A 27,955-nucleotide genomic window follows, 5' to 3' on the forward strand; every position below is an offset into this window, starting at 1 on the left:
AGGGAAAGAAGTTATAAATGGAAGTTTAAAAAAGCAACAATCAGTCAAAAAAAAATCAAGCTTCCTTTCAACAAATAGGATAGCTAGTAAGTATTCAATCAGTTACGTCGGTCCAAATTATCTCCAGTCGGGATTCCAATGAAATCGTTGGGCAGCTTTCCTCCATCGTCTGTTCGGCTGGAATAATTGCATCTGCGATGTCAGCTGCCTCCACTCACTCTCTATCCTCCTCCGGAGTGATGACCAGCACTTCGTGTCCTCTTTTTCCTTCAATTCGCTTTGGACGAATCTTTCTATCCGAGGTAGATTTTCCTATGCTTCTTTTGAAGAACATTTGAAGCAAAATATAAATTGCATTTCTTGCATGTACGCTCCTTGATACGCTTGAAAACAGTCGGGCAGTAGGAGTCAAAAGCTACATGTTCAGGTTCAGACTGGATTGAATTAGGCATAAGTTTGCTCAATTTTGATTTTTTTTCGATATTTTATTAAAGCTACGTAGCTTTACTTGAACCCCTACCCCCCCTCTCGTCACATATCGTCACACAAAGTCAAACTCCCCCCCTCCCCCTCAAATGCTACGTCATTTATGGATGTTCCCTATAAGGTAATTTTTAAGATATCGGAATGACGGGCTAAGTCGATATATCCATCAAGAAATCAATTTCAGTTGTGATTTCTAAATGTATATGTTTTATTTTTCTGGCAATCTTTTTTTGGTTCTCTGTCGATTTGATCGTTGTAGAGAAAGTATGTGGCTTTTTTTTATTATTATGTACTCTAATGGCTCCAATTTCTATCCGTTCTTCTACTAAGCGCGTCATGTGTAGCCGTCTATCCAAAAAAGCGGAGTTGCTGAAGGCCACGATTTCACCGGCAAGTATGTGGTTGGGCTGAAAAGATTTTCAAAATGAATCCCTAATGACTGAGAATTGAAATTTTTCCATATTTTTTCAGGCAAAATATATGAATGCCTCAACGTGCCAAGAGGACCATTAGAGACGCCATATTTATAAAATGAAAATAGGGTAACGGACTTATTTTGGACCGGGTACATATTTTGGACCACCTTGCAGCTTTTTTCCAATCTTTCTCTCATATATCATGTAAATAATGAAAATTTTGAACAAATATAGCTAAAGCTAATTCTTATGATTCTAATCATATCCAATATTCCATTTAAATAAGCTGATAAGAGATAGACAATTGAAAATAAAGTTTTGATTATTCACAGTTGGGCCAAACCAAGCCAATTTCAGGAGGAAGTGCCATTATTGGACTCAACTTTCAAGAAGTTTTCTGCCTAGGTGTGATAAATTTAACAACTACAAACATGTTCACAGCTATGATAAAACACTTGAAAACTAGTTTGCATGCTCGCAGAATCAAAAAAACTTGTTTTAATCGTAATTCGAGCCATGTCGAAAATAGGTCCTACTTATTTCCTTAGGGACTTATTTTGGACCACCCAACATAACATGCGTATTAAATTTGCTGTTAAATGTTCATTAACGCAATAAAACGTTGTACGGCGATATGAAACTTATTATGCACACTATTTCAATCGCTTTTTATAAAAAAAATTAATTTTCGTATTATTTATTATATTGAAACAACTCGCTAAAGCCCAAAATCGCCCTCAGACCGGGTTCATTTCAATTGGCATATAATCAAGCCATTTATAGTTTCAATTCATTAGTGTTTTAACTTACTTTTTGTGCATTATGCTTTAGACCAAGTTAATCTTACAATCTACATTAATGGCAACTGTTGTCAAAACTACAGCTTAAACAAAAACATGAAAAACTGGACATGCACCAATTTTTTATTAAGTCATTATTTGTTATGTTTCATGAAATTTTTTTGACAGTTTGGTCTAAAACTTACAAACATACAGGGTTGATTTTCGAGAATATAGTTGATTAGGTAGAAAAACGAAATATAAACCCCGTTTAAGAGAAGGGTTGGGGAAAACCGACAACAAATCGGCAAATATGTAACTGAGTTTAAAATTTGTAACAGTTGAAATATCTCAGTTAATAGTAGACTAATTTATATAATATATTCAACTATAGCTATGAGATAGTCTTAAGGTGATTGAAAACTTAGGAAAAATAATTGTTGAAATGTGTAAAAATTACAAGCGAAAAAGTACTAAAACTCAAGTTGATCTGCCCCTGTGGTTATGCAATTATTGAAAAAGAAAACTGTTGATTAATTTACTCCAACGATAATTTATTTCTTAGCACAAAAGTTGTTTCAAAGATAAAACTGAACTTTTGCGAATTCTTCAGCGAAAAGAAAACTGGCTTTTAGATGGTTACAAAAATCGCATAATTCTCGCACATTTGAATCTTTTTGGAATCTACGAATTCTACAGAACTGAGTCGAAACCAAATCCACTAAGGTTTTGGAAGTCAAAATGCATCAATTTGGTGTTGTCAGACTTTCTTAACTTATCATTGGGTCGTCTGAAGAAGATTTGCGTTTAAAAAATTGATCCTAAAAATAAGCCAAGTGGCCAGTATTTAACACTGCAGAACAAATTTCGTCGAGATTGCAGTGTGCTGGAATTTTCAAAACATTTCAATACACTTTATAACGGAGAACTTTTTCTGTTTTTACTCAATTCTTATCGAAAATTACTGTTTTAAAGCATAATTAGTTGTAGAAAAAACAGATGGTTTTAGTAGGAAATATTCAACATACAAGTGTACTCAAATAGAGGCTGGGGAGAAATTGAAGAAAGTTAGTTCAGGGACGAATTAACATGAACAAACAAAACTTGACAACAAGAATAAGAAAGGAAAAGATAAACTGAATTATTGGCATAATTGCGCATCAATCGCTGTCGTAGATATAGCAAAATTTAGAAAAAAAACTTATTTAGTTTAAGGGTGGTCCAAAATAGGTCTAAAGGGTGGTCCAAAATAGAAACTTGGTGGTCCAAAATACCGACCAGAGCAATGTTACAAGAAACGAGTTTTTAGGCTTATATCTTGTTACATTGCAACAAACGACGATATGTTTCGATAGAAAAAGCCTTGATCTTCGTAATGAACGGATAAAGTAGTCAAAAATTGTAACATGTACTTTTTTATTTCAAAAAATAGCATAGCCACTTCCCAAAGCGGTCCAAAATTGGTCCGTTACCCTAAATAAACGTTAATTTGAAAATCTAATTTTCCATATAAATTTTAGAAGTGAAACGTCTCGAGCCTATAGGATAACGCTAGAACTCCCTCCAAGTCACAGGGAAAATCTGTTTCGATCATCCCGGACAATTTGACAGTTGTTTTCCTGAGCTATTTTGCTGTCCTGAAATTGACCTGTAATTTCAGCTGTTGAAAATACAGGACGAAATCGTCCCAACCACAGCAGGAATGAGTCTTTTTTAAGTAAAATGCTTATAACTTTGATAAATTTGGACATACGGTGAAACGCTCTGGTTTTTCACTGAAACTCTTCTTTTTACTAAACCTTTTTGTCGGTCAAATCAATAATTTTTTAAATCAGTCCAAATCCTCTTTACACTTATGAATAAATTTCTGTTATATTTCTTATACCCAGTTTAATTTTCGCTCCAGTTAATTTTCGACCAACCCGATCGACCCGATCTCTTTAGCCCATGATTTGGTGGCGAAGCGCGGAAAAACGTTTAATAAATTGCGATTAACATGTCGAACGGTTCAATTACAATCTTACATCGGGGTAAACTACGCGCACCGGAGGCGATGCGTTATGCGTATAGAATTCCAAATAACCCTGCTCCGGCCCTCTAGCTCTCTTCTGTTAAATTTACATGATACCTACCTGATATAAGTAGAAAGTACTTTTTCCGTTCAGGCGTTAACTAGCTGCTAGCTGCTAGCTGTAACATGACTCCTAGACGCGAGAGGATTTTCTCGAAGTCTTCTCAGCCACCCAACGAACGGCGACATTATGCTGATTGCGACTTTAATTGCTTCAATAACTTATGGGCTTTCGCTACTAGCCTCGGCTTATTGATAGGGGTGAAACTGCTTAATTCGTCCATTTGGACAATGTTTATGCACTGTAATGATCGTCATTTGATTCGTGTTTGAGCAGTTACGAAACCATCAGGTGCAAGGCGAAGTTGTGATAGCGAGCAATTTTCCAATCAAACACACACCTAAAACGGTTAGCTTTCATATTACAGTTGCATCATAATGTTGTTATCAGGCGCATTTGCTGACTTCAAGAACTTTAAAGCAGTAAATCCAAAGGTGATGTATTACAAGATCTGTCCAGCTGTGCCGGATGTTCCACTCTTGTAACTGGATACACTCAGCTGGTACTTCGCAGATTTTTTTTGTTTAGACCGCAAATACCCAGACATGTAATGGCTCTCTGAGTCTCAGTTAAAAGGCAAAAAGGCAGAAAGCAGCTAATTTTAAACAAAATTCGAATGGAAATCCTTCCATGAAATTCGAAAATGATCATGTTGAATTCCAAAAAATCAACCATGTGGATTTTTTTTGGACCTGTGGAGCCGTTCAGATACCGCGTGGACAAAAAAAATGATTTTTTGACCCCCTCCTTCCCCTCCGTGGACAAGCGTGTTCAGTTGGCAAACCCCTACCCCCCTCCCCGGATGTCCACGTGGACAGATTTGAAATACTTTTTTTTTTAAATACCTATACTGCCGCTGCCGTCAAGTCTGTCCCATATGAAAAAACAACAAACCGAGAAAAACGGCTTTAAAGATTTTTATAAACTTTCGTGGATTTCTCGGTTGAAACTCTACCTTTTCTACTTCTTTCTTCACAGATATTAAGATAACTGTTGTAGAATTTCGTCCAATGTGTTTTTGATTTGGAAATTGTTGATGCGGAGTAGAAAATAATTATGGGACAGCCTTGCGAGTATATTTCGCATGCGGATTAAATATACCCGCAAAGCTGTCCAGTATTTGGCTTTTCTTTTGTCAGTTGATCATTTGATTCTCTCTATCTGCTTTGTATTATTCACTTTACTGGTTGTTTACTGATGAAAATAAGTTTAAAATGATGTTTATAACATATTTAGATAAAGATAACGTAAGTTTATCGTAAAAATTGAGTAGGTCCTAAAATAAAATCAATAACAACGTTCCATGAATAAAACAACTTATACCTTCATCTTTTGGCAAGTTTTTCTGTCGATTATCTTTTTAGAAAGACTATAAATACCAACAAATTGCTGAATCAGAAAAGACGAAACATCTTGGCTGCATATATTTACTGAGAAAAATCAATACAATATGACTTACGCGTGTGCTACCAGGTACGCGTATTTTGGTTCATAGATTGTATGGCAGTCCAAGCAGCAAATAAGAGCACGATAAAAACCTCAAAAATTATGGCATTCTGCGAAGGATCAGAAAAGTATCGCTCTTAAGCGACCGAAATATCTCTCAACCAAGGTCAATTTCATATGAAGAAATTGAAATAGCTTCGAAATTAAAAGTAAATTTCCCGGCTAGGCCTTTTTATCAAGCAAAGAGAGAAATTTCGAATAATTATAGATAATTTAAATGATAATTATTTTAATCCATTCGCTATTATGACATGAATAACAGGAAGTTTGATATTGCTGAAAGGAGCTTTCGAAGTTACCCTTGTACAGCTGAAGGCTGTCAAATTTGAATGGTGTCAAAAATGGTTGGACGAAGACTGAACGAGTTATTCTTCAACCATTTTCCCCTACTTTCTATTGGCTGAAATAAAACTTCCTTGCACGCTTAAACAGCGCTGAAGTATTTCGTACTTCAGCCAGAAAGCTGAAACAGCAATCAGCCAGCACCTTAATACAGAATACGATCAGAGAATTGGCGTTTTTAATCAGCAAAAATGTTTGTTGGGGTATAGCTACTAATTTTTTAAATTTAAAATGGAAAGCTTTGAAATTTTAAAATGTTGATTTATACATCTTAATATTTATTCACATTTAGAAAATATTTTGAAAGGAAGTATGTCCACGTGGACATGACCCGAAACCCTCCCCCCCTCTTCGTGGACAAGCGTGGACATAAAAAAAACCTAGTTCATTATAAATACTTACCAGGTGGGTAAATAATGTTTTCTGTGTAAAGAGAGATGATTATGAAACATCCAAAACAGTCACGAGCATTTGTTCCAGTGCAAATTGTGCCGTTAAGCGGCCTCTACTGTACTCGGGGTTGTTTTGATATTTTCATTCATAGGATTTCACGTGCTTTTTTTGACCGAATTTTCGGCAAACGGTTCGCTAAATTGTTCGAATAATTCCTTTCCTTCATTCAAGTTTTAGCGTGTATGCGCATCGGAGGTTTTTTTTCCACTACGCGTGAAAAATTTGAATATTGAAATTCGAATATTACCGGAAGTACGCTTTTTCTCGGGAGTATCGTGTAGAAAAACAGTGTCGACCAAGTTTAAAAGTGTTTTCCCATAATTTGATTTCGGAAAAATCAAATCGAAGATCGTGAACCGAAAAAGAAAGGCGAAAGGACGCCAGTGAAAAGTGAGGTTATCACATACGATGGAGGGTGGACAGGATCCCCCTGATCCGCCAGGAACCAGCAGGAGCCCAGGAAACAGCCATGAACAACAGCCGAAAGAAAGGGAATATGAGGAAATTTCTTATGCCGCTACTGACTCCGCACCGTACCGCGTTTATTTTGAACCCGCCGACAAAGCTTCCGGGAAGTTGAACAAATTTGCTCTCGGGAGTGCACTCAAAAAAATGGAAAGCTTCAAAAATTTTATTACTGACATGAAATATGTTAGTCAAAGGAAGATAATCGTCTTTTTGAGCAGCTACGTGAAAGCGAACAAATTGGTTGAGCAGATCAAAAAGGAAGGAATAGGATACAAGGCTTATATCCCTAGACACCTGATTTGTATAACTGGTGTAATAGCAGGAATCCCGACCGAAATTGACCTGGAAGAAATCAAGGGTGACATAGAGTGTGATGTCCCAATCCTAAGTATCAACAGGATGTTCAGAGGTAAGGAGAAAGAACCTATCAATCGTGTGCGTATTACCTTCAGATCACAGCAATTACCGGAGACTGTGAAACTTTTTTGTTGCTCCGCCAAAATCCGACCATTCACCCCATCAATCATTTTGTGCGGCAAATGTCTTCGATTTGGGCACAAAACGACCAATTGCAAAGGCGTAAAGCGTTGCGAAATTTGTGCAGAACGGCACGAGGAGGAAGAACAGTTTATAAATTGCCAGAAACTCCAAAAGTGCGCTCATTGTCGAAGCAACGAACATAATTCTCTTGATAACAACTGCCCTGAAAGGAAAAGGCAGCAAGACATAAAGATCCTTATGTCGAAGCGAAACTGGACGTATACTGAGGCCAAGGAACAGATATCTACATCGTATCGTAATCCATATGCTCCACTTCTGAACGCGGAAGAGTTTCCCACACCGATGGAAAGTTTCGCCAAGGTAACGCGGGGAAATTTTGCTGCCAGGAAAGATGCCATGAGAGAAGCGTGGATCAAGACCAACGAAGAACGCCAGGAAATTCAGCCAGCTGTAAAACTACACAAGGATCAACCGAAGCAAATGAATAAAAATTTCAAAAGAGCTAGAACGGAAGATTCTCGCTCTAAGTCAGAAGCTAAATCTACTTTCGAGGAGCGAGAAGAAATAATTGCACCAGTACCAGGAAGCGGCCGTGGTACAGCACTCAACAACCCACAGAAGGTTCAAGTAGACGAAAAATGGGAAAATGCGGTAAGACAAGCACAATTAAATTTAGATCGTAATTACCAGGAAAGGATGATGTCATTCTATTCTGAATTCATCAATCTATTAGGACCACAAGAAGAGGTCAAAGCATTATTTAAAGATTGCACAAAGAAACATTTTAACTTAGCAAATTCAGTTGTTTTGAATAAAAATTAACTATCTTTGACTCTCGAATGCGTTAACTCTCTCCAAATAAAAACTTACAATTAAAATTGCCCGAAATAAAAATGGCTCAAAAAACTGATTTCAAAATTCTTCAAGCAAATGTGCAAAGTTTAGTAACAAATAAAGCAGAGATTCAAAGAATTTTGTCTGGAGATGGTTTTTCTGCTGCCTTACTGTCAGAGACATGGACTAACGAAAATTTTGAAAACACCAATAAATACAATTTTCCCAATTACCACTTTGTACCGCATTCTCGAAACGATAATTACGGAGGAGCAGGCATTTTACTTCAAAATACTCTAAGCTACCAAAGACTACCAACACCCCAACACCTTTCTGCGTTAACACAAACAGTTAGTATTCGAATCACGCAGTTGGATTTAATACTTTGTTCTGTCTATGTCAGCCCATCGATCAACATACATGATTTCGAATCCGACGTTCAAGTTATTTTTACTTACCTGGCGCAAAATGCAAAAATCATTCTGGGTGGTGATTTCAATGCTCACCACACAGACTGGGGAGATGATATCTGTGATGCAAGAGGAGAGAAACTTGTTGAAGCAATAAATAACAGCAATTTATTGGTAATTAACGACGGTAGCAAGACATACATCCCTTTACAACTGAACCAGCGATCTACTGCTATTGACGTAACACTGTGTTCTGCGAGTTTGATAGATACGGTACATTGGATGGTTTTGGATCATGGAATTGGAAGTCACCATATGTGTATGAATATTTCGTTGAAAAATAACTCACATCGCAACAATAAGCACTTCTACAACAAAAAACTTATTCGCCAAGAAGTGGCTGCATTAGAACACTACGAATTTGACAACTTTTCTGAACTTTCGTCTAAAATGAAGAGCATACACAAGTCAAGCAAAATGAAATGCAAAAACACCCCAAAGTTCTGGTGGTCCGATGTTGTAGACCAGGCATGGAAGGACAAATCTGAGGCTAGAAAAAAATTCAACCAGATCTCTACAGTAGATAACCTCTTAGATTTTAAACGAAAGGCAGCCATTTTCCAAAAGAGGAAAAGAGATGAGATACGCAAGAAATTCGAAGAGTTCTCCAATGAGTTTAACCCTTTCACTAGTTCGAAGGAACTATGGCAGAAAGTGGGACGTTTGACCGGCAAACGTTTTTATAAAAAAGAAAACTGTCTATTACATGAGGACGAAGCTATGGCAGAGGCGTTTCTGGATACACATTTTGGATCACACGATCCACAACCATATGAAGAACCTCTAAGTTTACTTACAAATGGCTTGCTTGTTAAAGAGTCGTGGCACAGAATTCTAGCTTCCAAAAAGAAGACATCAGCCCCTGGGGAAGACCACCTTTCTTATGAGCTTCTGGCTAATTTCAAACCCGTAGTAACTGAAAAGATAATATCCTTGATCAACGACATGTGGATGAGAGGAGCCTTGGAAGAGAGCTTAAAGGTAATAAAAGTTATTGCCATTCCAAAACCCGGTCGTGACCAGAGCACCGCTGCAGGTAAGCGTCCAATTTCATTAGTACCCACTCTAACCAAGATCGCTAACACAGCAGTATTGGAACGTCTGCAGGACTTTCTTGACGTTAATAAAATACTGCCAGAAACCTCTTTTGGTTTTCGTAAAAACTCCTCAACAAATACATGCGTATCGTTTGTCCTTAACTGGCTGAAACAAAGTAAGCGAGACAAATTCACAACTGCCATGATATGTGTCGATCTGTCAAACGCTTTCAACGCGATCAAGGTGGAAAAATTGGAGGAGATTTTAAAACATATAAGGGTTCCACATGAAGTGCTTCGTTGGGTTATGTCATTCCTGAAAAACAGGACAATAAATTTTCATATGAGATACAAGACGCTATCAAGGACAATCAATAACGGTCTTCCACAGGGGGATGTCTTGTCACCAACCCTGTTTAACGTCTATACAATTAACTTACACAAAATCGTACATCCAGATGTGATGCTCGTTCAATATGCGGATGACTTCGGGATTCTTATTCGAGCAAAGCATTTGCAAACTCTCAACGAAATCGGAGAAGCATATTTAGCCAATTTTGCTGAAACTGCCAGAACACTAAATTTCTCTATTAACCCAGAAAAAACCAAAACAATACTGTTCCAACACGGCAACAAACAGCTAAGTGTACATCTCAATGGTACTTTGTTGGAATCTGTAAGATGTCACAAGTACCTGGGCATAATTTTTGATCGCTACCTCAGTTTTGGGATACACATAAAAGATCTGCGATCGAAAGTACAAGACCGCTTAAACATGATCAAGGTACTTAATGGTGTAAAACACGGCGCTCATCCGGAATCGATGATAAAGATACACAGGGGACTCTTCCGGAGCATAATGGACTACGGTAGCTCAGTATACAACAACTCCAGCAAAACCAATCGTAATATTCTGGCAGTGGTGAATAACCAATGCCTTAGAAAGGTCACGGGAGCTACCAGGAGCACACCGAGAAACGTGCTTGTAGCCCTGAGCGGTCAAGAGCCAGTTGATCTTAGGCACGCATATATTGCTTCGAAGGAAATATGTCGACACATGTCAAGAAACAATTTAATCGCTCGTCAACTAAAAACAATCCAACTACCAGATGATATAAGTAAATGGCACCAGTACACTTACCAAGAAAGAATTTACTGGACGAACAAAGAAGTATTTGACTGTATCCAATCGACCGAACGCTTCGAAAATGTGCATGGTGTAGACATTTTCCCGACTTTGGAAGGCTTAACGGGTTCAAAACAGAACTCCAACCCCATGAGGCTGAAACAACTGGCACTCTTCGTTATGAATGGAAGATATCGAGGTCGTGGTCGTGTTTTCACGGATGCCTCAAAGGATGGAAACGTTTGCGGTGTTGGAGTCTTTGTTGAACAAACAAGAACGCGATTATCTCAACGTCTCGAGAAGGAAACCAGCATTACCTCTGCGGAGCTGATCGCTATTCTAAAGGCAACGGAATTAATTGAACAGCAGTGTCTCGAAGGATCCGTCATCTACACCGACTCGCAAGCATCTTGCATGATGCTTCTCAATGCACTAGAGTCCAGGGAAGTTGAAAGTGTTTTTGTAAAAATCCTCCGAAGTTGCTCAAAACATCGAATCACCATCCAATGGATACCAAGCCACGTATCGATTGGAGGAAACGAGGTGGCTGATGCATTAGCCAAGCATGGTCTCCAGTCGAATCAGGTGATTGACAACATGTACATGATGCTGGCTGACGGTTTCAACTTCTTAAAGAAGTCTCTTGCCAAACACACAACAGAATGGTACAAAAATTACTCGTTAGAAAAAGGAAAGACTTTTTATTCCATACAACCAGATTTTTCCACGGTTCCATGGTACGTGGGAAAAGATTTAAAAGGAAGGGACGTCCGACTACTGAATCGCTTGATGGCTGGCCATGACTTCTCCAAGTATTGGCTAGCCAAAATGAAAATTCGGAACGATGCTAACTGCGAACTATGCCAAGAACCTGAAACTTCCAATCACGTAACCCTCGCTTGCCCACGTTTCGAATCATCGAGATTGAAGTACGATTTTAACAACAAATATTCGAACTTGGAAGAACTTTTCAAATCAAGAAACATATCACATTACGAACAAGTAGCAAAATTCTTAAACGAAATCAAAGCAGATTTATAAACTCTAGTAAGCTGTAACACAGGGCATATAGTCTAAGTTACTGGCCCTTAATCCAGAACTGCCGCGGCGATCATCGATGCTGCAAGCAGTTCAAGTAGAAGGAAGAAGAAGAAGAAGAATAATTCCTTGCAATTCTGTAAAATCTGTTTTATTTAACTGAGAATGGAAAAGACGGAAAAAGCCAACATGACAGATGAAGAGCGTCTGCAGCTAGCAGCCAAACTGGATCGGGAACTGGATGATTTCATCAATGGTCTGGAAAAGCGACGATATACCGAAGGATGGCCCGAAGACCGCTGGGAGGAAGTAAGTTCGCCGTTTATTTTGAATGGATTCATTTATGAATAGGCGATTATTAAAAAAAAAACATCAGATTTCCTGAATTTTAGTCCTGTGGGACAATTTTTAGAGTATTACTTACTTTATTCATTTTACCAAAATAGCGCACGTGTTAAAACCCATGCTTTCAAATAGAAAGATACATTTACTTACATAAAATCAAATAAAATGTAATAATTTTAAATCGAATTTAGATGAATTATAGAACTGAGCTATTTTAGGAAATGGCCAAACACCCGTTTTTCATGCAAAAACCTCCCGAACCGGGCGAAGAGCTCAGCCCTTTGATGCAAGGCCTCGCTGACCTGAAGTACGATCCAGAGGAAAACACTGCCCAAGAACTTGCGGACGCTTACAAGGAAGACGGGAAATTCTACATGAAACACAAGCAGTTTCGTATGGCCGTGTTAAGCTACACGGAAGCGTTGAAGTTCAACGTAACCGATCCGGACTACAAATCGATACTGTACAACAATCGTAGTGCAGCACATTTTTTCATTAAAAACTACCGATCGGCTCTACTGGATGCCCAAAAAGCTTTCGAACTTAAACCAGACTACGATAAAGCTCGCTGGCGGGCGGCCCAATGCGCTAGTCTGCTGGACAAATACGACCTTTGCACGGAGCTTTGCGATCAGATTCTGAAAAATGATTCTGAAAATTTGCAAGCGCTAGAATTGAGGAAGAATGTTGTCAATAAGAAACTGACCAAGGAACGAGACAGTCGAAAACTGGCCCATCTAGAACGCAAAAAGTTGGAACAACAGACCCAAACAGTGGAGCAGCTCCGTCAGCGAGGTATAAAATTCGAAGAGCCAGGAGTTTTGGACAAACCGAACAAATTGAGGCCACGCCTGGCCCCGTTGGAAGATTTTATGGTAACAGCAGATGGAAATGGAGTGCTGCACTGGCCGACGGTGTTCTGCTATCCGCAATTTCTGAGCAGCGATTTTCAGCAGCAGTTGTCCGAAGAGTGCACGTAAGATCATTCTATTGTTTTATTTAACTTTTTATAAATCATTTAAATTATTTAACAGATTAGACGAAGTTTTGATCAACTTGTTCGAAGAGCCCCTCGAATGCGACAAAGAAGGACTGTACACTCCTACCTGTGTGAATGTATACTACGAAAATAGACTAGCAGGGCGTGTTTTCAAAGTTGAAACTGCAAACACCATTAAACAGTTATTGCAAGAAAAAACGTAAGTATGGAAGTCTGTTAAAAAGAATATGAACTGGTGCTTATTGATATTGACATGATTTTTTTATTTTTCAGGTTCTATGTTTACGATGGTACACTAACATTCTACATACTACCGAAGGCATCGGTTTACGAGAAAGAGTTTCTCAACCAAACTAGGATTCCGCTACGATTGAATAATTAAGGTTTGAGTTTTTATATTTGAAAAAAAAATGAAATTTAATGTTCATGAAAAAATATTGAATATATCGAAAGAACTTCCATCAAATTTCAGTATAAGGAAAAGAGATGATGCTTTTTCGGTATTGTAGTCTGTTGTTGCTCATCCCACTCTTAAATATATTTGCTTTTAAGAACATTAGTTTGCTGGATCGATTTCGGCCGGCTGTTATTGGGCTTGGGCCAGTTAAATAGAATAAAGCTTGCTCTCTACTTTTACAATGATTTTCATAAGATAACAGAAGATCTGATTGAAATTGGAGTGAAGGCTATTAGTTCTCACTTTTACACATGGAAAATTGTATATCGGAATTGTAAGCGCGTCCATCATTATTTTCCTTGGGTTAAGGTCAGAGTCGCTAGATTTATTACAACAAAAGATTTTTCACCTGCAGATATTCTTTCGGTGCTCGTAGGAATTGTCCTCGTATGTATCGATTAACTGTTGGGTCCTCCATTACTACTTGCGTATTGTATTGATGCCATCTTCAAACCTTATCCGTTTCTTTTGTTCTACTTTAAAAACATAAACATGATTTAATTTTTGCCCATTAAACATGATTATTTATTAATGTTTCAATCATCATCATTTTCAGGTTATAATAATTATGTGTTGAATTCATCAAACGATTACATTCATAAGGTTACATACTCAGAGGAACGGTTTTTCCACCATTCCCGTCTTCTGTTCCGATCTCTTTTCTTTCGTTTCCCACGCCTATACTCTAAGCAGGTATCATCAAACTCCCGCACCATTCATATTTGTCTGTATGGTTTTTTGGGCGTTAAGATAATCATTCCATGATTCCGTAGTAGTAATAGTGGTTCACGGAAATGCGCCTGTTTTCTTGCTCGGTTTTCTTAGTAACAGTCACGCTTTCGTATGCATTTTACAAATAAACATATAATTAAAGTATTATTATAATATTTCTCTCTTCACAACATAAGGTGTAATGCTGTTTCTGATTAAGAAAACAGTGGTAGGGAAAATAAAATATGCATTCAATTGATTTTGCTTCTATTTGCGTGTGAATAACTTCCTAGGGTAGAATTTTCATGGTCTGATTTTGCGTGTGTGCAAGAACAATATAGCGTTTTCTGTTTGCTTTAGCTTCGTAAATAGATTTTCTTTTATGTTAGCTTCTAAACGCTGCGATTAGTTTGTATAAATCCATTCGATTTTACTTGCCACGTGTTTCAATTTTATTCTTCTGGTTTATTTGGTTTTTTCCGCGTTTTCTTCGTTCTAGTATGTTCTGTTTGAATTACCAAAAACATTTTGGTTGTTATTTTCTCCTTCAGAGAGGCGAGCGTTCGTTTATTTTTAATTTTTCATTTCATAAACCTCCTTCGTCTGTTTTTACAATGTTTTAGTGTAAAAATTGTAGTTCTCATTCTATGCACCACTGTTATCGTTTCCAGTAGTTTTCTGGGTTTTTTTTCTATACTCGTTTTAGAGGGTATATGTCTTAACACAGGGTAGAACAGAATCCACCTGTGGCACTTGGCGAAAGTGGGAATCACTTTTCAAGGAATTCAATAAAAATGTTTCGCGGTCTTATAAAATAGTACAAAAAATACCCTATCATCTGTTTGTGGCGTGGATGCACAGTTGCGATCTGCGTGCAATGATACTTTGTCGAAAGTTCATTAAAGTGTCGTAGATCCACTTGTTTTCAACGATTGTTTTTCCTAGAAAAAAAGTTTCACAGATACGAGCTTGTCTCAATTTGATAATGATTTTACTATGGTTTCGTTTATGTGTTTCGTTCCTAACCTGATGCGAATGCGTGTTTTAATTGAAATGAGTGATTTTTTTATCTTTCAGTATCCCGAAAAATCCTTGATACGCAATCCTAGAATACGAGATCTCTTGCACCGCAATCAATTGTTGACCTATCGGTTCTCTTACTAATTGTATTCAGGATACTAGCAGTCGTCGTTATTGTTAGATATCTTCCGACAATTTTCGCGGGAAACACTCATTTGCATTGGCTCATTTCATTCCTACTTATCGATTATCAAGAAAAAACAGGTTTGATCACAGTTTTCGCACCCAATAAAGAGTGGCAAGAGTTTACGAATCTTGCGAATTGAATAGAATTTGCACTACCATTGGTATGTTTCTGGTTGTCAGTTTCAATAATAGGCGCACAACACATATCTATAACTCTTCACCATTCGTTTCTATTTCCTACAGCTGATGGTGGGAAGATTTATTGTTTTCTCGTTATGTTTTCCGCTGTGCAAACTCAACTTAGATTGAATAATAATCGATTTTGCTTCATCGGTTGGACTTCGGTTTCTTTTAATAAAGATTTCTGCGTATTTTTTTCTTTTGAGATTTGTTTGAGACAAACATACACAACATTTGACTATCAGTGCTTTTTGTATAATGTAAAATTGGTTTTGCTCTATCGGTACCATGAAAGAAAGTTTTTCGGTTAACTTTTTTGTTTTATTGCAATATTTGTGTATATTCATTAGTCCGTATTGTTACATCGAACAAGGTTCGAGAAGTAGCCGGTCGTCTACGTTAAATATACTTCTCATTTGTTTTCCCGATTGGCGATAACGATTACTATAGCTTAAATGAGAACTAAAAATTAACCGCGTGGTGGTTTTTATTCTTTATCCCTAGGAACATGTGACGAATTTTAATTTTGTTTCACATTTTTTAATGTTTCGTTTCTATAAAGAGAACTTAATTGTGGAAAGGGATTTCGTTTTTTTTCTTTTGTATCGATATGAATACTTTAGGCATACATTGCTAGCGTCGATTCAAATGTATGAGATAATTTGCTTTTGCTTGGTTTTTCTTTTTTTCTCTAACTAGTGTAATATAAACAACAATAATCAGTCAGCCAGAGCGTAAACAACTCCGAATCACACATGAATGTAGTGTTTTAGTAATTATAAACTTTCTTTTTGTTGTAGTGTAGATAAATAACAAAAATTAGACCAACGAATTATTTTTCGCAGATTCAAATTACAACATAAAATGAAATTTTAAATGAAGGACGCATACCGGTGAATTAGAGCGTGTTCTATGAAAATATGAGAGCTTCACTCGGCTGCGATCCGGTCGCATGTAATTTGCTATCACAAAAAAGTAAGATTTACTTTTCAATATTTTGAATTTATATGTATATATGTGTATATGTGAGATGAGAAAAAGGAACGCGACGAGATTGATACGATCACAGTTCATTAAAGGCAATTTGGTTTAGACGGAAGCCTTCAGTCTGAATTTCCATCTGTGCAATGTACTATTTTCTTCACTGGGTTTCAGTGATTTGTTAAGACTCTGATACAAAGGAACATGATTAGTTTGTGGTTTTAGGAACAATACATAAAATTGTCAACTAAAAGGTCAGTCGCTTCAAAAGAAACGCGTAGCAAGACGATCAGAAGTAAACTATTCGAGAGTTCCTTAATAATTTAGTAATGAATTTAGAATATTTTCTAGGTATGTAAGCGGAAAACCATTGTTTTCAAATCAATTTGAAACTATTATATTGAACGTTTTGCACAGATTGGACTTTAGGAAGACAGATTCTTCCTAATCGTTCAGATTGACCTCCACTTTACTTATCTTTTGTGAAAACCTTATCTAAGGTTAATTGTCCCACAAAATCATCGAATCCGATGACCACGTTTCCACATCAACGTGTGCACACTCTTCCTTTTTGGGCATGCAGTGTTGAAAATACTGTTAATCCGCGTGAAATTCACGAGCAAAGAACAGTGGACTCAGAATAGTTTGATCCACATAGTCTAGGGTAGTATCGCAATCAGATCACTTCGTCAAAGTTTAGTGTTTTAGTCATTGTAGCCTTCATCTAGCTACAAACATTTCATTCTCATTCACTCTCGGTTCTGATTCTGTGTGCTCGTTTATCAACAACTAGCACCTCTAAATAGAATATGTTCCTCGAATCATTTATCTCACAAGAACGTTTTTCGACTAAATAAGAAGAGAAAAACAATAGTCTTTCGTCTTCCTATTCGGGTACATGGTACACAAATATACGATGAGATGTAAAAATAATTTTAACAAAACTGCGAAAAAACTCGCTACGATATACATTTATCGAGCGATCGCCACGCTCGGTCTTGTTTTTGCAGTCATGGTATCTTAAATCGTTGCACATTTAAAATGCACAACAAAACTCTTTTGGCTTAATGGTTTTTGTTTAAAGAACATATAGAAAATAAATCATACAAAAACAATTGTGAATTGGACTAGATTTGTTTTTATCAGCCGTACATTTTAGCACGTGTGTATGGATAAGTTTGTATATTTTAGTGTGAAGGAAATCCTTGTTTCACTTGCGATTTTGTTTAACTACTACTGTCTTCAACTGATGCATGTTGATTACTGTTTTTTTCTATTATCACTTAACATTTTTGCAGGGCGTCCAATAGATTACTATCAAATTGGTTTTAGTTTCTGGAAATTAAAATTCGTCTTTCCGTTTGCGTTTTAGCAGGACTCATTCGCTTCCACTTAAATGTTTTTTTTTTCTAGTTTAAGATTGCCAAACGTTAGTTTGATTTCATATATTTTTTTCAGTTAGTCTCTTGAGTTTCAAAAACACAGGTACTGAAGTGAGTGCATTGTTTGAAAATTACTATTTTAATGAGACCGCGGTCAGCGCTAGCCGGTTCAATATTCGATACAACTAAATTTGCGCTTCGAAGGAATGTTACCCTTTGAACAGATTCTACTTGGCTAAATGAAATGTTGTAAATAGCATGAGTTCGCGATATTTTCATTGGTATTAGCTGGCACGAAACTTTTAGCGTCGTGTTTTTTGTTAACTTAATTTTTCTTTTATTTGAAAGAATTTTTTCTTTACAATTGATTTTCTTCGGAATTGGAAAGGAGCACTCTTCAATACATGTTTTTACAACGTTTCAATCTGATTGTTATGCTTATCCACATTTAGTGTCTTAGTCAGCGGAAGGGAATTCGTGCCAACGCGGGTCCTGTTTTTTTAAACCACACTTGCATCAATATAAATTCTTCTAATTGGTTTTAGAACGGAAACGAAATTATGTTTATACCATTTGGTATAATTTTGTTCAATGTGTTTGCATTTAGTCTAACGCGAGTAATATCACAAATTCAAGGGAATAAAACAAAAAAGTTTTCAAGTCTCTTGCCTTCATTGTGTTTGTTTGTGTCTTAACATCTGTTTGTTTCTTCTTCAGGTTTCATTTCCCTGCGATTGACTCGAACTGTTTAGTTCTTTTTTTTATTGTTTACCTAACATTTGTCACAGCTCTTATCTCGGACTTACTCTCCTGGATTTTCTCTTAATCATTATCATTGATATTCGATCCGAACGATTGCGTTTTTTACTGGTTAAACTACTTCGTGGTTTGCATTTGATCATTGTTAGTTTTAAGTGTCATTAACTTGTCCACGGGAAATTTCTTCCGTATTTGTGAAATTATGGCTTCTTCAGTTTTCAGGCGCTCGCCGTCTCTCTTTTCTCAGTTACATTTGTGTTTTCTTTTCAATTTTCGGCTACTGGCTTATATCTTGCATTTTTGCCCCATAAAGCATATGTTTACGACAGGTAAATTTAAAAATATACTCTCCCTCAAGTTATCAGAGTGGTTGGCTGTTGTTTTTTTTGTAGTTTTTTCATAAGAAATCAAAACTAAACTTTTCAATTAACACGATTATGTTCAGAAGCTGACAGCGACCGGGTTGATCTGTTTAAGTATTATTAAACTGGTGGATTGGACGAAACGCATTCAATTCAAGTTAGAATGGATAATAACTCAATAATTTGAAATGGACTGAATTGCTTTGTTCACTTGTTCCATTTTTTTTATTTGGCTCAGGTTTATATATATTTTTTCCAATTATTTAACATTATACTTCGATTTGAAATCCATAGTTCTTAGTTTTGATATTTCAATGTATTGAATTTGTTCTAGCTTAATCGTTTTCTGTCTTTCATATTTCAAGTCTCAGGCTTAAGGTTTATAAATTTCAAATGTTGTTGTCTAGCAACGAGCATAGAAACATCAGAAACTATAATCTGACAAAATTACATCAATAAGAAACAATAAAATACTTTTCATGTACATACGATACGCAATCACAAAACACAGATTAAAATTCCCGATCGTAAGTTCTAGGTAGGTTGCAAAATTTCGACAAGGTTATTCCGTCTATTAATAACCTAAGACAGCAATTAAGCAAGATACACCAATATCCGAACTAGAGAGACAGAGCTTCCGGTCGTTCCAGTTGGGGCTGGAAACACTTCTTAAATGTGTTGAATTGGGTTCATACACCAGGATTCAACTATGTACGAATAAAAAATAACGATGCCCTTATATGCTGATGATCGCAATTCGACAGCTCTCTTGTAGCTCAAAATGTTTGGATTGAATCACTTCGCACAATATATCGATCGTTTCCGATATGTAGTCCCGGCTTTGATCAATTTTCCATTTTGGAATTCAAAACATACTCCCATGTTCGGTGTAATAGCAAATAAATTAAATCATGCTAGTTTGCAAATGATGAGGAATTCTTTCCATGTTAAAGGATATATCGTAATATTGGAATATTGTTATGGTAGAAGAAAAAAATTAAAGTTGCAACACCTTAGCAACAGTAGTAGCAAAAAATGGAAGCGGTAATGTTAGCAGAAGTTGTGATAGTATTGGTTTGTAGCAATAAAATGGTAGTTATTAGGCTAGTAGCGGTTTCGTTGTGACCTACGTTATTCTTCACCAGTGCATCTTCGTTTAGTTTGGAACAAAAGTTTGAAAGTCCGTGTCCACTGGACATACTACCAGTCCACCGTTCGGCGAGTACAAACCCATCTGTCGCACATCGTCAGCTCTGAAACGAGAAATAACAGAAAAAAAGAAGGGGGAATAGAACAGATGGTCACATTTTTTGTCTCTAGGTTTCGTGTTAAATTTTCGATTTAGTAGAGGATTGTTATTGGCAACGAACAATGGGGTTATTATTATCGCAGCCTATCTTCCGGGGTAAAAATGAAAAGTCAGCCTTCACCGGGGAAAATGTAGTAATTGTTTGCGCTATGGGTATCAGTTCAATTGCGTTTTTTTAATGGGGAGGAACTAAATATTAATTTGAAAATGCATAACATTTCTTCTTTCTTCTGCTTAAATCTGAATGATCTTTCGTTCAATAAATATTAATTCTAGTACATGATTTTTATAAGTATGTTATGGAGAATAGAAAATTTGTTAATCTTGTTTCATTAGAATCAGCACGTTTGGGGTGCTTGTTTGAATGGATGATTCTTCATATTATGTTGAATGAACCTCGCACTATATATATATATATATACATTCTACTGAATGTGGGTACTGTATGCTTTAATTTTTAGAGAGGAATGACCTCATATCAAAGAAAATTATAGAACACACATCTTAAGATAAATATAAGGGGATTAGAGCCATAACGTTCCGAATAAACCGTAACGATGGTAGTAGCTTTGTGGCTCTGACAGATCTCTATATGGTTGATAAATCTACGTTTGGTAATGTTAGTTGTGATGTAGAGATTCCATTGGGGGGGAATGGTAGCATGTTAAGTTATTGGGAGAATATGCGTAGTCAACTTACTGCTGAACCGGTGGAACAAGTGGTGGCGCCTGGGTTTGTGGCGGTGGTGGTGGACCCGTTGCAGCTGGATAAGAATAGAAAGCCGCTGCTGCCGGGATTTGATACGAAGAAGCATAGGTTCCCATAGCACCACCCCCTAGAGGATCGAAACCGGTGGCAAAGCCAGCTGCCGGAATGGTTTGTCCTCCGCCAACGGCTGCAGCTGCTGCGGCTGCCGCTGCTAATTGCGGATAGGGATTGGCGGTGCCTGTTGCATAGTTGTTGCTAAACTGCTGCTGTTGCTGATTCGGCTGATAAGGTGGACGACCTGCCGATGGCGGTTTCGGGCCACCCTCAGCGTTGTTTGGATTGTAGCGACCACCTGGACCGCCCGGTTGAGATTGTTGAAGTCCGCCAGCACCCTGGTGGGGTTTGTTTTGGTAGAATCGAGTTCCACTGTGGCCGTTGAAGGCCTGCTGTGGACCTCCAACCATTTGGTTGGAGAAATCGTCATACTGTTGCTGATGATTTTGATAAACTTTCGGAGGGAATCGCATCTGTTGATGTGATTCGTACATGTGCTGACCTCCTTGAGGTTGCCCCTGGTGGGATGATTGCTGATAGCCTCCACCATTCTTGTTCCAGCCACCATTGTCGCCTCCACGATATCCACCGCTTCCTGGGCCACCGAACTTGTTTGGAGGGCCATTGGGATTGTTGAATCGATTCATTCCTGGACCACCTCCTGGGGGACCACCGAAACGGTTCTCAAATGGCTTCTTGGGGAAAATCTTAGGTCCGCCAAATCCTCCCTTCATCATGATCATCGGTTCACGACCTCGACCACCGAAGCCATTCGAAGTCAAGGCTCCACGAATATTGTAACGTGCACGACCTTTTCCTCCAGGTACCTAAAATACGAATATGTTAATGTTATTCTCTTACGTTTATTGGGATTCTACTTTAAACACTGTACTAACCGATTTTGCCATCTCTATAAGTTCATTGGTTGGCTGTTGACCAGCTTCTTCTAGAACCGACAACAGTTCCCTTGCCTGGCGACCATTACCAGGAGTAAAGAAGGTGTAGGCAGTTCCGAATGACGAGCAACGTCCAGTGCGACCAATTCGGTGAATATAGTCCTCCGAAGAGTTGGGGTAATCAAAGTTGATGACATATTTGACATCCTCCACATCCAAACCGCGAGCCGCAACATCAGTCGCCACCAGTATTGTACTCTTTCCATGCCTGAAGTCTTGCAACACATAGTCTCGCTCCGCCTGCGATTTATCACCGTGGATCGAAGTCGCGCCATACCCATCGCGAATTATATTCTTCAGCAGATCTTCAACTTTTTTCTTAGTTTCCACGAAAATAATAATTTTATTGTTTCTATCGGCGGCTATTTCTTTCAGCAGTGTCAGCAGTTTGCTTTCCTTCTCGTTTTCTTCGCAAATATCCACGATCTGATGGATATTATGATTTGCGGACAGATTCAACGACCCAATGTTGATTTGAATGTAATCGTGCAAAAAGTCCTCTGCTAGCGCCTGAACTTCTTTCGGCCATGTGGCTGACCACATCAAAACTTGTCGGTCCGGTCGAATCTGTTCAATGATCTTGCGAATCTGCGGCTCAAAACCCATGTCCAGCATACGATCCGCTTCATCCAACACCAGGTAGGTGCAACGACGCAAATTAGTGATACCGCGTTCCAAGAAGTCAATCAAACGTCCCGGAGTGGCAATAACAACTTCAACGCCGCGCTCCAAATCGCGAACCTACCATAATACGAATGATTTACATCAATTATATACTGAAAGGAAACAAACGCATAAAAACAATCTCTTACCTGTGGTCCCTTCAGCGCTCCACCGAAGATGCAAGTATAGCGGATCTGAGGTTTCGTGTGGGAACCGAAGTCCCGCACCACGGTTTGAATCTGCTGAGCTAGCTCCCGAGTTGGAGCAAGGACCAGCACGACCGGTCCTTCGCCTCGCTGTAGTGGCTTCTGGTTTGCAATGTGAACAATGGCTGGCAACATGTAGGCCAACGTCTTGCCGGAACCGGTTTGCGCAATACCGACCAAATCGCGGCCGGAAAGAGCAATGGGCCAGCCCTGGGCTTGAATGGCTGTTGGGGCCGGGAAGCCCTGTTTGCCAATCTCGTTCATTACCGAATCCGGGAATGTCCCTTCTTCGAAACTTTGAGTAGGGTGTGGTACATTGTTGCCCATAACGGTTATTTGCATACGTTCGCGGAATGTCTGGACCTCCTCTTGGGTCCTGGACATCACATTAGGGTGTGGCACATAGAAATCTTTCTCGAAGGGCTCCAGCTCCTTCCAGATTGGCTTAACCAGACCCTGTCCGGGGAACTTGGCCTTCAGCGATTGAACCTTGGCGCGTTCCTCCTTGCTCATACTCATAAAATCGGGTTTCGGACCGTATCCGTTGCGTCCTCTGTCACCTCCATATCCACCGGGCATTGTGTTATACTTCTTCGGTCCACCGAACGTGTCTAGAGGTCGATCGAACTGCGGCTTACCTGGGCCGCCCATTCCCGGTCCAGCACCGTACAATTTAGGGCCGCCGAAATCCTTCTTGGGTGGCATGCCTCCCATGCCGCCGGGCCCACCGAAATTGTTCTGTCCGAACTTGTTGAATCCCCGCGGGCCGCCTTGCCCTGGTCCACCGGTCGGGCCGCCACCTCCGTACATCGGCTTTGGTCCCCCGAAACCTGGATTAAAAGGAGGAATTGAAGGTGGCCCACCGGTACCGCCAGGTTTGTTCATAAAATGGGGTTTACCTCCGGAACCACCGCCTGGTCCACCGGCACCTCCGCCGTAAAAGTCCGGCTTCTCGCTGCGCGGACGGAAACCACCCGGGTGTGGTTGGCTGTTGCCTTGGAACTGCATCTTTGTTTTTATCTGGAAGGTAATGCAGGAAAGTGTTAAGCCAAAAGTGTATAATCCGGGCCGATGAAAGTCCGAAGCTTGGGAAGGTGTTCCATTACAGAAAAACCTTAGAAAGAAAACCCGAGACCTGAGGAACCAGGGACTTGAGACCTTGAGAAGAATGAGATCTCCGACATGAGGAGTCATGAGACTTGAGTTCTGAGACACGAATTCTGAGACATCAGATATTTAACATGATAAACGGTACTTATGACCTGATACATGAGAAGTTAGAGGTGAGACCAGAGAAGTGAAGTGTGAGATGAGATATGAGACGGAGACGTCAGAAGTGAAAAATGAAATATGAGAGGTGGGACGTGAAACGAGAGCAGTGAGATATGAAAAATTGAAAGTGAGGCGTAAGACGTGAAAAAAGATACGTGAGAAGATGTATGGAACTTGTTTTTTCCGGTATTCACGGAGATGCAGTGTACCTACGGTTCGAAAAGACTTGACGTGACAAAAAAAAGTTAATATGAGACCAATAAATTATACGGCGAAAGAAAAAAGTTGTACTTCTTCTTCTTCTATTTCTTCTCGCCGATGCTATTTTAAGCACGACTCGGAACTGCCTTATCGACTAGCTCCTATTATGGGCAGTTACTGAGACTATATGAACAGCGTATCCGTTTATACTCCGTAGAGTTTACAATTCTTTTACACTCCGGAGCAGACTTGTAAACCATCGACATTTTCTCTGACAGTCGCACAGCCTGCTTTTATCAGTATCATTGTTCGTGCCATTAAACGAATGCGACCGAAAACTTGCCGAACAGTCGACTACCATCAAACGAAACGACATTCATTCTTCTTTGTGTGATTGTCGAACAAAATTTCGTGTCTTGGTACACGAGAGGAATAATTTGATGGTCAAACGACCATCATTCCCGACAGTTTACGACATCGCCTATCTCTTTCACGCAGCAGAACTTACAGACTCAATAAGCAAATGCAATCTTTTCTATTCACTCCCTCCTGTTGAAAAAAAAATTCGTCACTCTGCAGCGCCGGGTGATGTTTGGATGTGTTGGTCGAACAATGTGGAATGATTATCTCGATTATCTACGCAAGAGGGATGACAGTCAAACGACTAATCACAAAAAAGATCAAAATTTCGTTTTACATTTTTTTGCTCTCCGATCAAACGATTGCGCTCTCCACGATTGTCACGAACGATGTGTGGTGGTTGTCTCCGGAAAAATTCAAACGATGGTGACCAATTACAAGCCTGCTCCGGAGAGATAGTTTGCATTCTTTTATACTCAGAAGAGTTTACATTTTTCGTTACATTGTAACATTTCCGGGTATAAGTGATCATTTTACATCCGAAGACTTACCCAATTTCCTTCACCTAGATTTAGGGTGGCGGGATTCGATCCCTGGACCTCTGGCTTATAAGCCAAAGACGTTCGTCATTAGGCTCAACGACCACCCCAAGAAGTTGTACTAATTTTAGCGACTTGGGTTCAGCATAAAAAGCAACTTTTTAACTTATTATAAGAAACGTTCAAATAGAACGTAACGCAATTTTCTTGAGAATCACAATCCTACAGTAGTTTTTTATTTATTCATTTAGTATTTTTTATCATCTAATTATCACACCGTTTATTTCTCATCAGTGTACATCCGAAAATCTAATTACCTATTCTGCTTTGTCATATCTTGGCTTGTGAGTAAGCTCTTGACGTGTACCCCCGGGCCGAAAGTTAGGAGAAATTGTACCAAATTTTCGTTCAAGGCGTGGCAACTACAATGAAGTAGTAGATACAGATAGATACATTTTCTCGCTAATTTTTACCATCTTTCATATCTTATAACTTTCTATCCGTTAATAAAATTTCATAATCTTGAAATCGGCAGATTTTTGAAAAGGGTGAATGCACCAATTGTTAACAAATACAGTTACTAGCATAACCGTATAAAGCTTTCTATTTTACATCTGAAAATATAGCCCCTTTTATTTTTTTTTATTATAATGTAGGAATTAAAATTTGAGTTTTAAAATAAGAACTTATCACTCACGATGCTCCGACTTATCCCGGAGGGCGTTAAGTAGTTTTTGTTTATTTTCATCTGGCAAGCTTTTTCCTCCTCCCAATTTCATCACGAAAAAAAGGCCAATAGTGATTTTGGGATCGAAAAAGCGCATTCTTAAATTTTCAATCAACTTTGCAAGGCAAAAAAAAAACGCAAACAATAGTGATTTTTGAAAGGTTTGTTAAAATGTGCAAATATGTTCAGTGAGGTTACTTGTAACATTCTGGATTTCAAAAGGGCGCTTGTATTTTGGCGAAGATACAGAATGAGAAAACAAACGGGCAAAATATCCTATTTATTCATTTTTACGTAACAATCACGTAGAAACTATTCTTTCAACCTTTAAGGCGTTAAGATAGTTAGTTAGGATATTGATTAGATACAGCGCAATAGGCAATTGATTATATTTTCTAAAACTTCGAATGCGTTTTTCTCAAAACAATAGGCCCTTTACAAAAATCGATACATACATATTCTTCCTTAAAAGGACATTACCGTTAAAGCCCAGAAAATATCATTATTGCTTTTTTTTTCATGAATGAATGAAACCCCCAAATTTTCACCCCCTTTTTTAATCAGAGGAACAAATTCAAGTTATTCGTTCAGGACCTCGGATTAAACTGATATTTCTTTCGATTCTGCCGTTGATAATTATTTAACAGACGCATCCTTTGTTAGAGCGTCATTTCAACTAGTCCGGCAGATAAATCATGAAAGAAAACGTTCATTCGGTCATGCAAAAGCGACGTTATAGCCGGTGCAGAAAAGCGAAAAAATGAGATATCATGTCTCGGGAAAACACATGCGCAAATTTGATCAACTTTCCGATTGATTACTTTGCTGAGCAAAAATGGAAATCAGCCAATTCCAGCAAAAAAGAAATCTTGAATTCAATCTGCTCGCTCATAAAATGGAATACTTCACTTAAAACACCAAACCTATTAAATATAACAGAAATGTTAAAAAATTTTAAAATATGCAAATTTTTATTTCAAACTTACCTACTCAAGCTTTCTCTTCCGTTCAATACTACCGAACGCTTTCCGGACAATGCAACCAGGAATAACACTTAAAAACTTTTGATCACGATACTTTCACCAATAATACTTCTTACTTCGACGTGATTTTAAGCAAGTGTTTCTTGTTGCTCTCCAGGAGTTACAATTTTATCTGCTCCTTCCAAACGTTTGGTGTGCGAACGTGTGTAATGTATGCGCAATAATTGAACCTGCACTAGGAATTTTCCGCACCGCGATGGTCGAATTTCTAATGTTTCTGACCAGCACAAGCTCTCACTATACTTTACAACGGGGCACCGTACTATTTGAGAAGGGTATGTGAAGCAACGAGGCAAAATCTTCCGAGCTTTTTGTTGTTGTTGTTGCTTCTCGACGACGAATTCGATTTGGGGTGATACTTGCTTGAGAAATCGGTGCTCTGCAATGGGGCCCCCTTATTCGGAAAATAAGATGGCGTACACGAAGTGAAAAATTTTCCTATTCCCACAAAACGCGTTTCACTGTTTGCCCGTTTCTGAAACGGATGACGGGGTCACTTTTGTTGCTAAATTGAGCTTCTGGCACCGGATTTTAGCAATATAATTATTAAGCTACGATTTTCTTCGACTTTCTCGGCCAAATTGATGTTTGAAAATTCGACGGAAAATTAACTAATGCAGGTAATTTTCTTTCCGCACCAGTGAATGTTGGATTCAGCAGCGCGACGCACGCACACCTTGTTCGGTCGAGGAGAGAAAGCCGAGAGAACCGATGGTCGACGAAAATCGAAGCTGAGGGCCCCTCGGTGTCGAAAAGGCCGATTTGACAGCTGACTTTTTTTGTTATTGCACGGACGCAGCCAGTTTACTGTCAAATTGTTGCACGGAGAAACTGTTGAACATATTTTTGGGGTAACGTTTGTCTTAAATGCTCTAATAAAATTCAAAATTAGATTTTATTTTAAATTTCATTCTTTAGAAACTCCAAATTCTCTGAAAATCTACAA

General features: G+C 38.5%; 2 protein-coding genes across 3 annotated transcripts; one reads left to right on the plus strand and one right to left on the minus strand.

Moving 5' to 3' along the window:
- Positions 1 to 11,673: 11,673 nt before the first annotated feature.
- Positions 11,674 to 13,362, plus strand: LOC129749096 (DNA polymerase interacting tetratricopeptide repeat-containing, protein of 47 kDa). Its single transcript, XM_055743955.1, has 4 exons — positions 11,674 to 11,897; positions 12,152 to 12,909; positions 12,968 to 13,132; positions 13,207 to 13,362. The coding sequence occupies exons 1-4, from the start codon at positions 11,754 to 11,756 to the stop codon at positions 13,313 to 13,315; spliced, it is 1,176 nt and encodes a 391-aa protein (XP_055599930.1). The 5' UTR covers positions 11,674 to 11,753; the 3' UTR covers positions 13,316 to 13,362.
- Positions 13,363 to 13,886: 524 nt separating this feature from the next.
- LOC129749092 (uncharacterized) lies at positions 13,887 to 27,727 on the minus strand. 2 transcript variants are annotated; one of them, XM_055743951.1, is made up of 6 exons: positions 26,953 to 27,727; positions 23,767 to 23,887; positions 22,811 to 23,697; positions 21,939 to 22,739; positions 20,980 to 21,869; positions 13,887 to 20,224 (listed from the first exon to the last, which is right to left on the minus strand). In XM_055743951.1, exons 2-6 carry the CDS (start codon positions 23,873 to 23,875, stop codon positions 20,128 to 20,130), a joined length of 2,784 nt encoding a protein of 927 aa, XP_055599926.1. In that variant the 5' UTR covers positions 23,876 to 23,887; positions 26,953 to 27,727; the 3' UTR covers positions 13,887 to 20,127. The 2 variants fall into 2 exon arrangements, with proteins under 2 accessions (XP_055599926.1, XP_055599925.1); XM_055743950.1 differs by having other exon boundaries at positions 22,811 to 23,887.
- Between the last annotated feature and the right edge of the window lie 228 nt (positions 27,728 to 27,955).

Source organism: Uranotaenia lowii, chromosome 2 (genome assembly GCF_029784155.1).
Source record: "Uranotaenia lowii strain MFRU-FL chromosome 2, ASM2978415v1, whole genome shotgun sequence".
NCBI classification, from domain to species: Eukaryota; Metazoa; Arthropoda; class Insecta; order Diptera; family Culicidae; genus Uranotaenia; species Uranotaenia lowii.

Excerpts from the sequence above, each read along its gene's own strand:
- LOC129749096 (XM_055743955.1), top strand. The coding sequence starts at position 11,754 with ATGGAAAAGACGGAAAAAGCCAACATGACAGATGAAGAGCGTCTGCAG. Across the intron at positions 11,898-12,151 it reads CCGAAGACCGCTGGGAGGAA|GAAATGGCCAAACACCCGTT; the intron begins GTAAGTTCGCCG and ends GAGCTATTTTAG. Across the intron at positions 13,133-13,206 it reads CAGTTATTGCAAGAAAAAAC|GTTCTATGTTTACGATGGTA; the intron begins GTAAGTATGGAA and ends TTTATTTTTCAG.
- LOC129749092 (XM_055743950.1), bottom strand. The coding sequence starts at position 23,875 with ATGCAGTTCCAAGGCAACAGCCAACCACACCCGGGTGGTTTCCGTCCG. Across the intron at positions 21,870-21,938 it reads TTATAGAGATGGCAAAATCG|GTACCTGGAGGAAAAGGTCG; the intron begins GTTAGTACAGTG and ends TTCGTATTTTAG. Across the intron at positions 20,225-20,979 it reads CTTGTTCCACCGGTTCAGCA|AGCTGACGATGTGCGACAGA; the intron begins GTAAGTTGACTA and ends TTCTCGTTTCAG.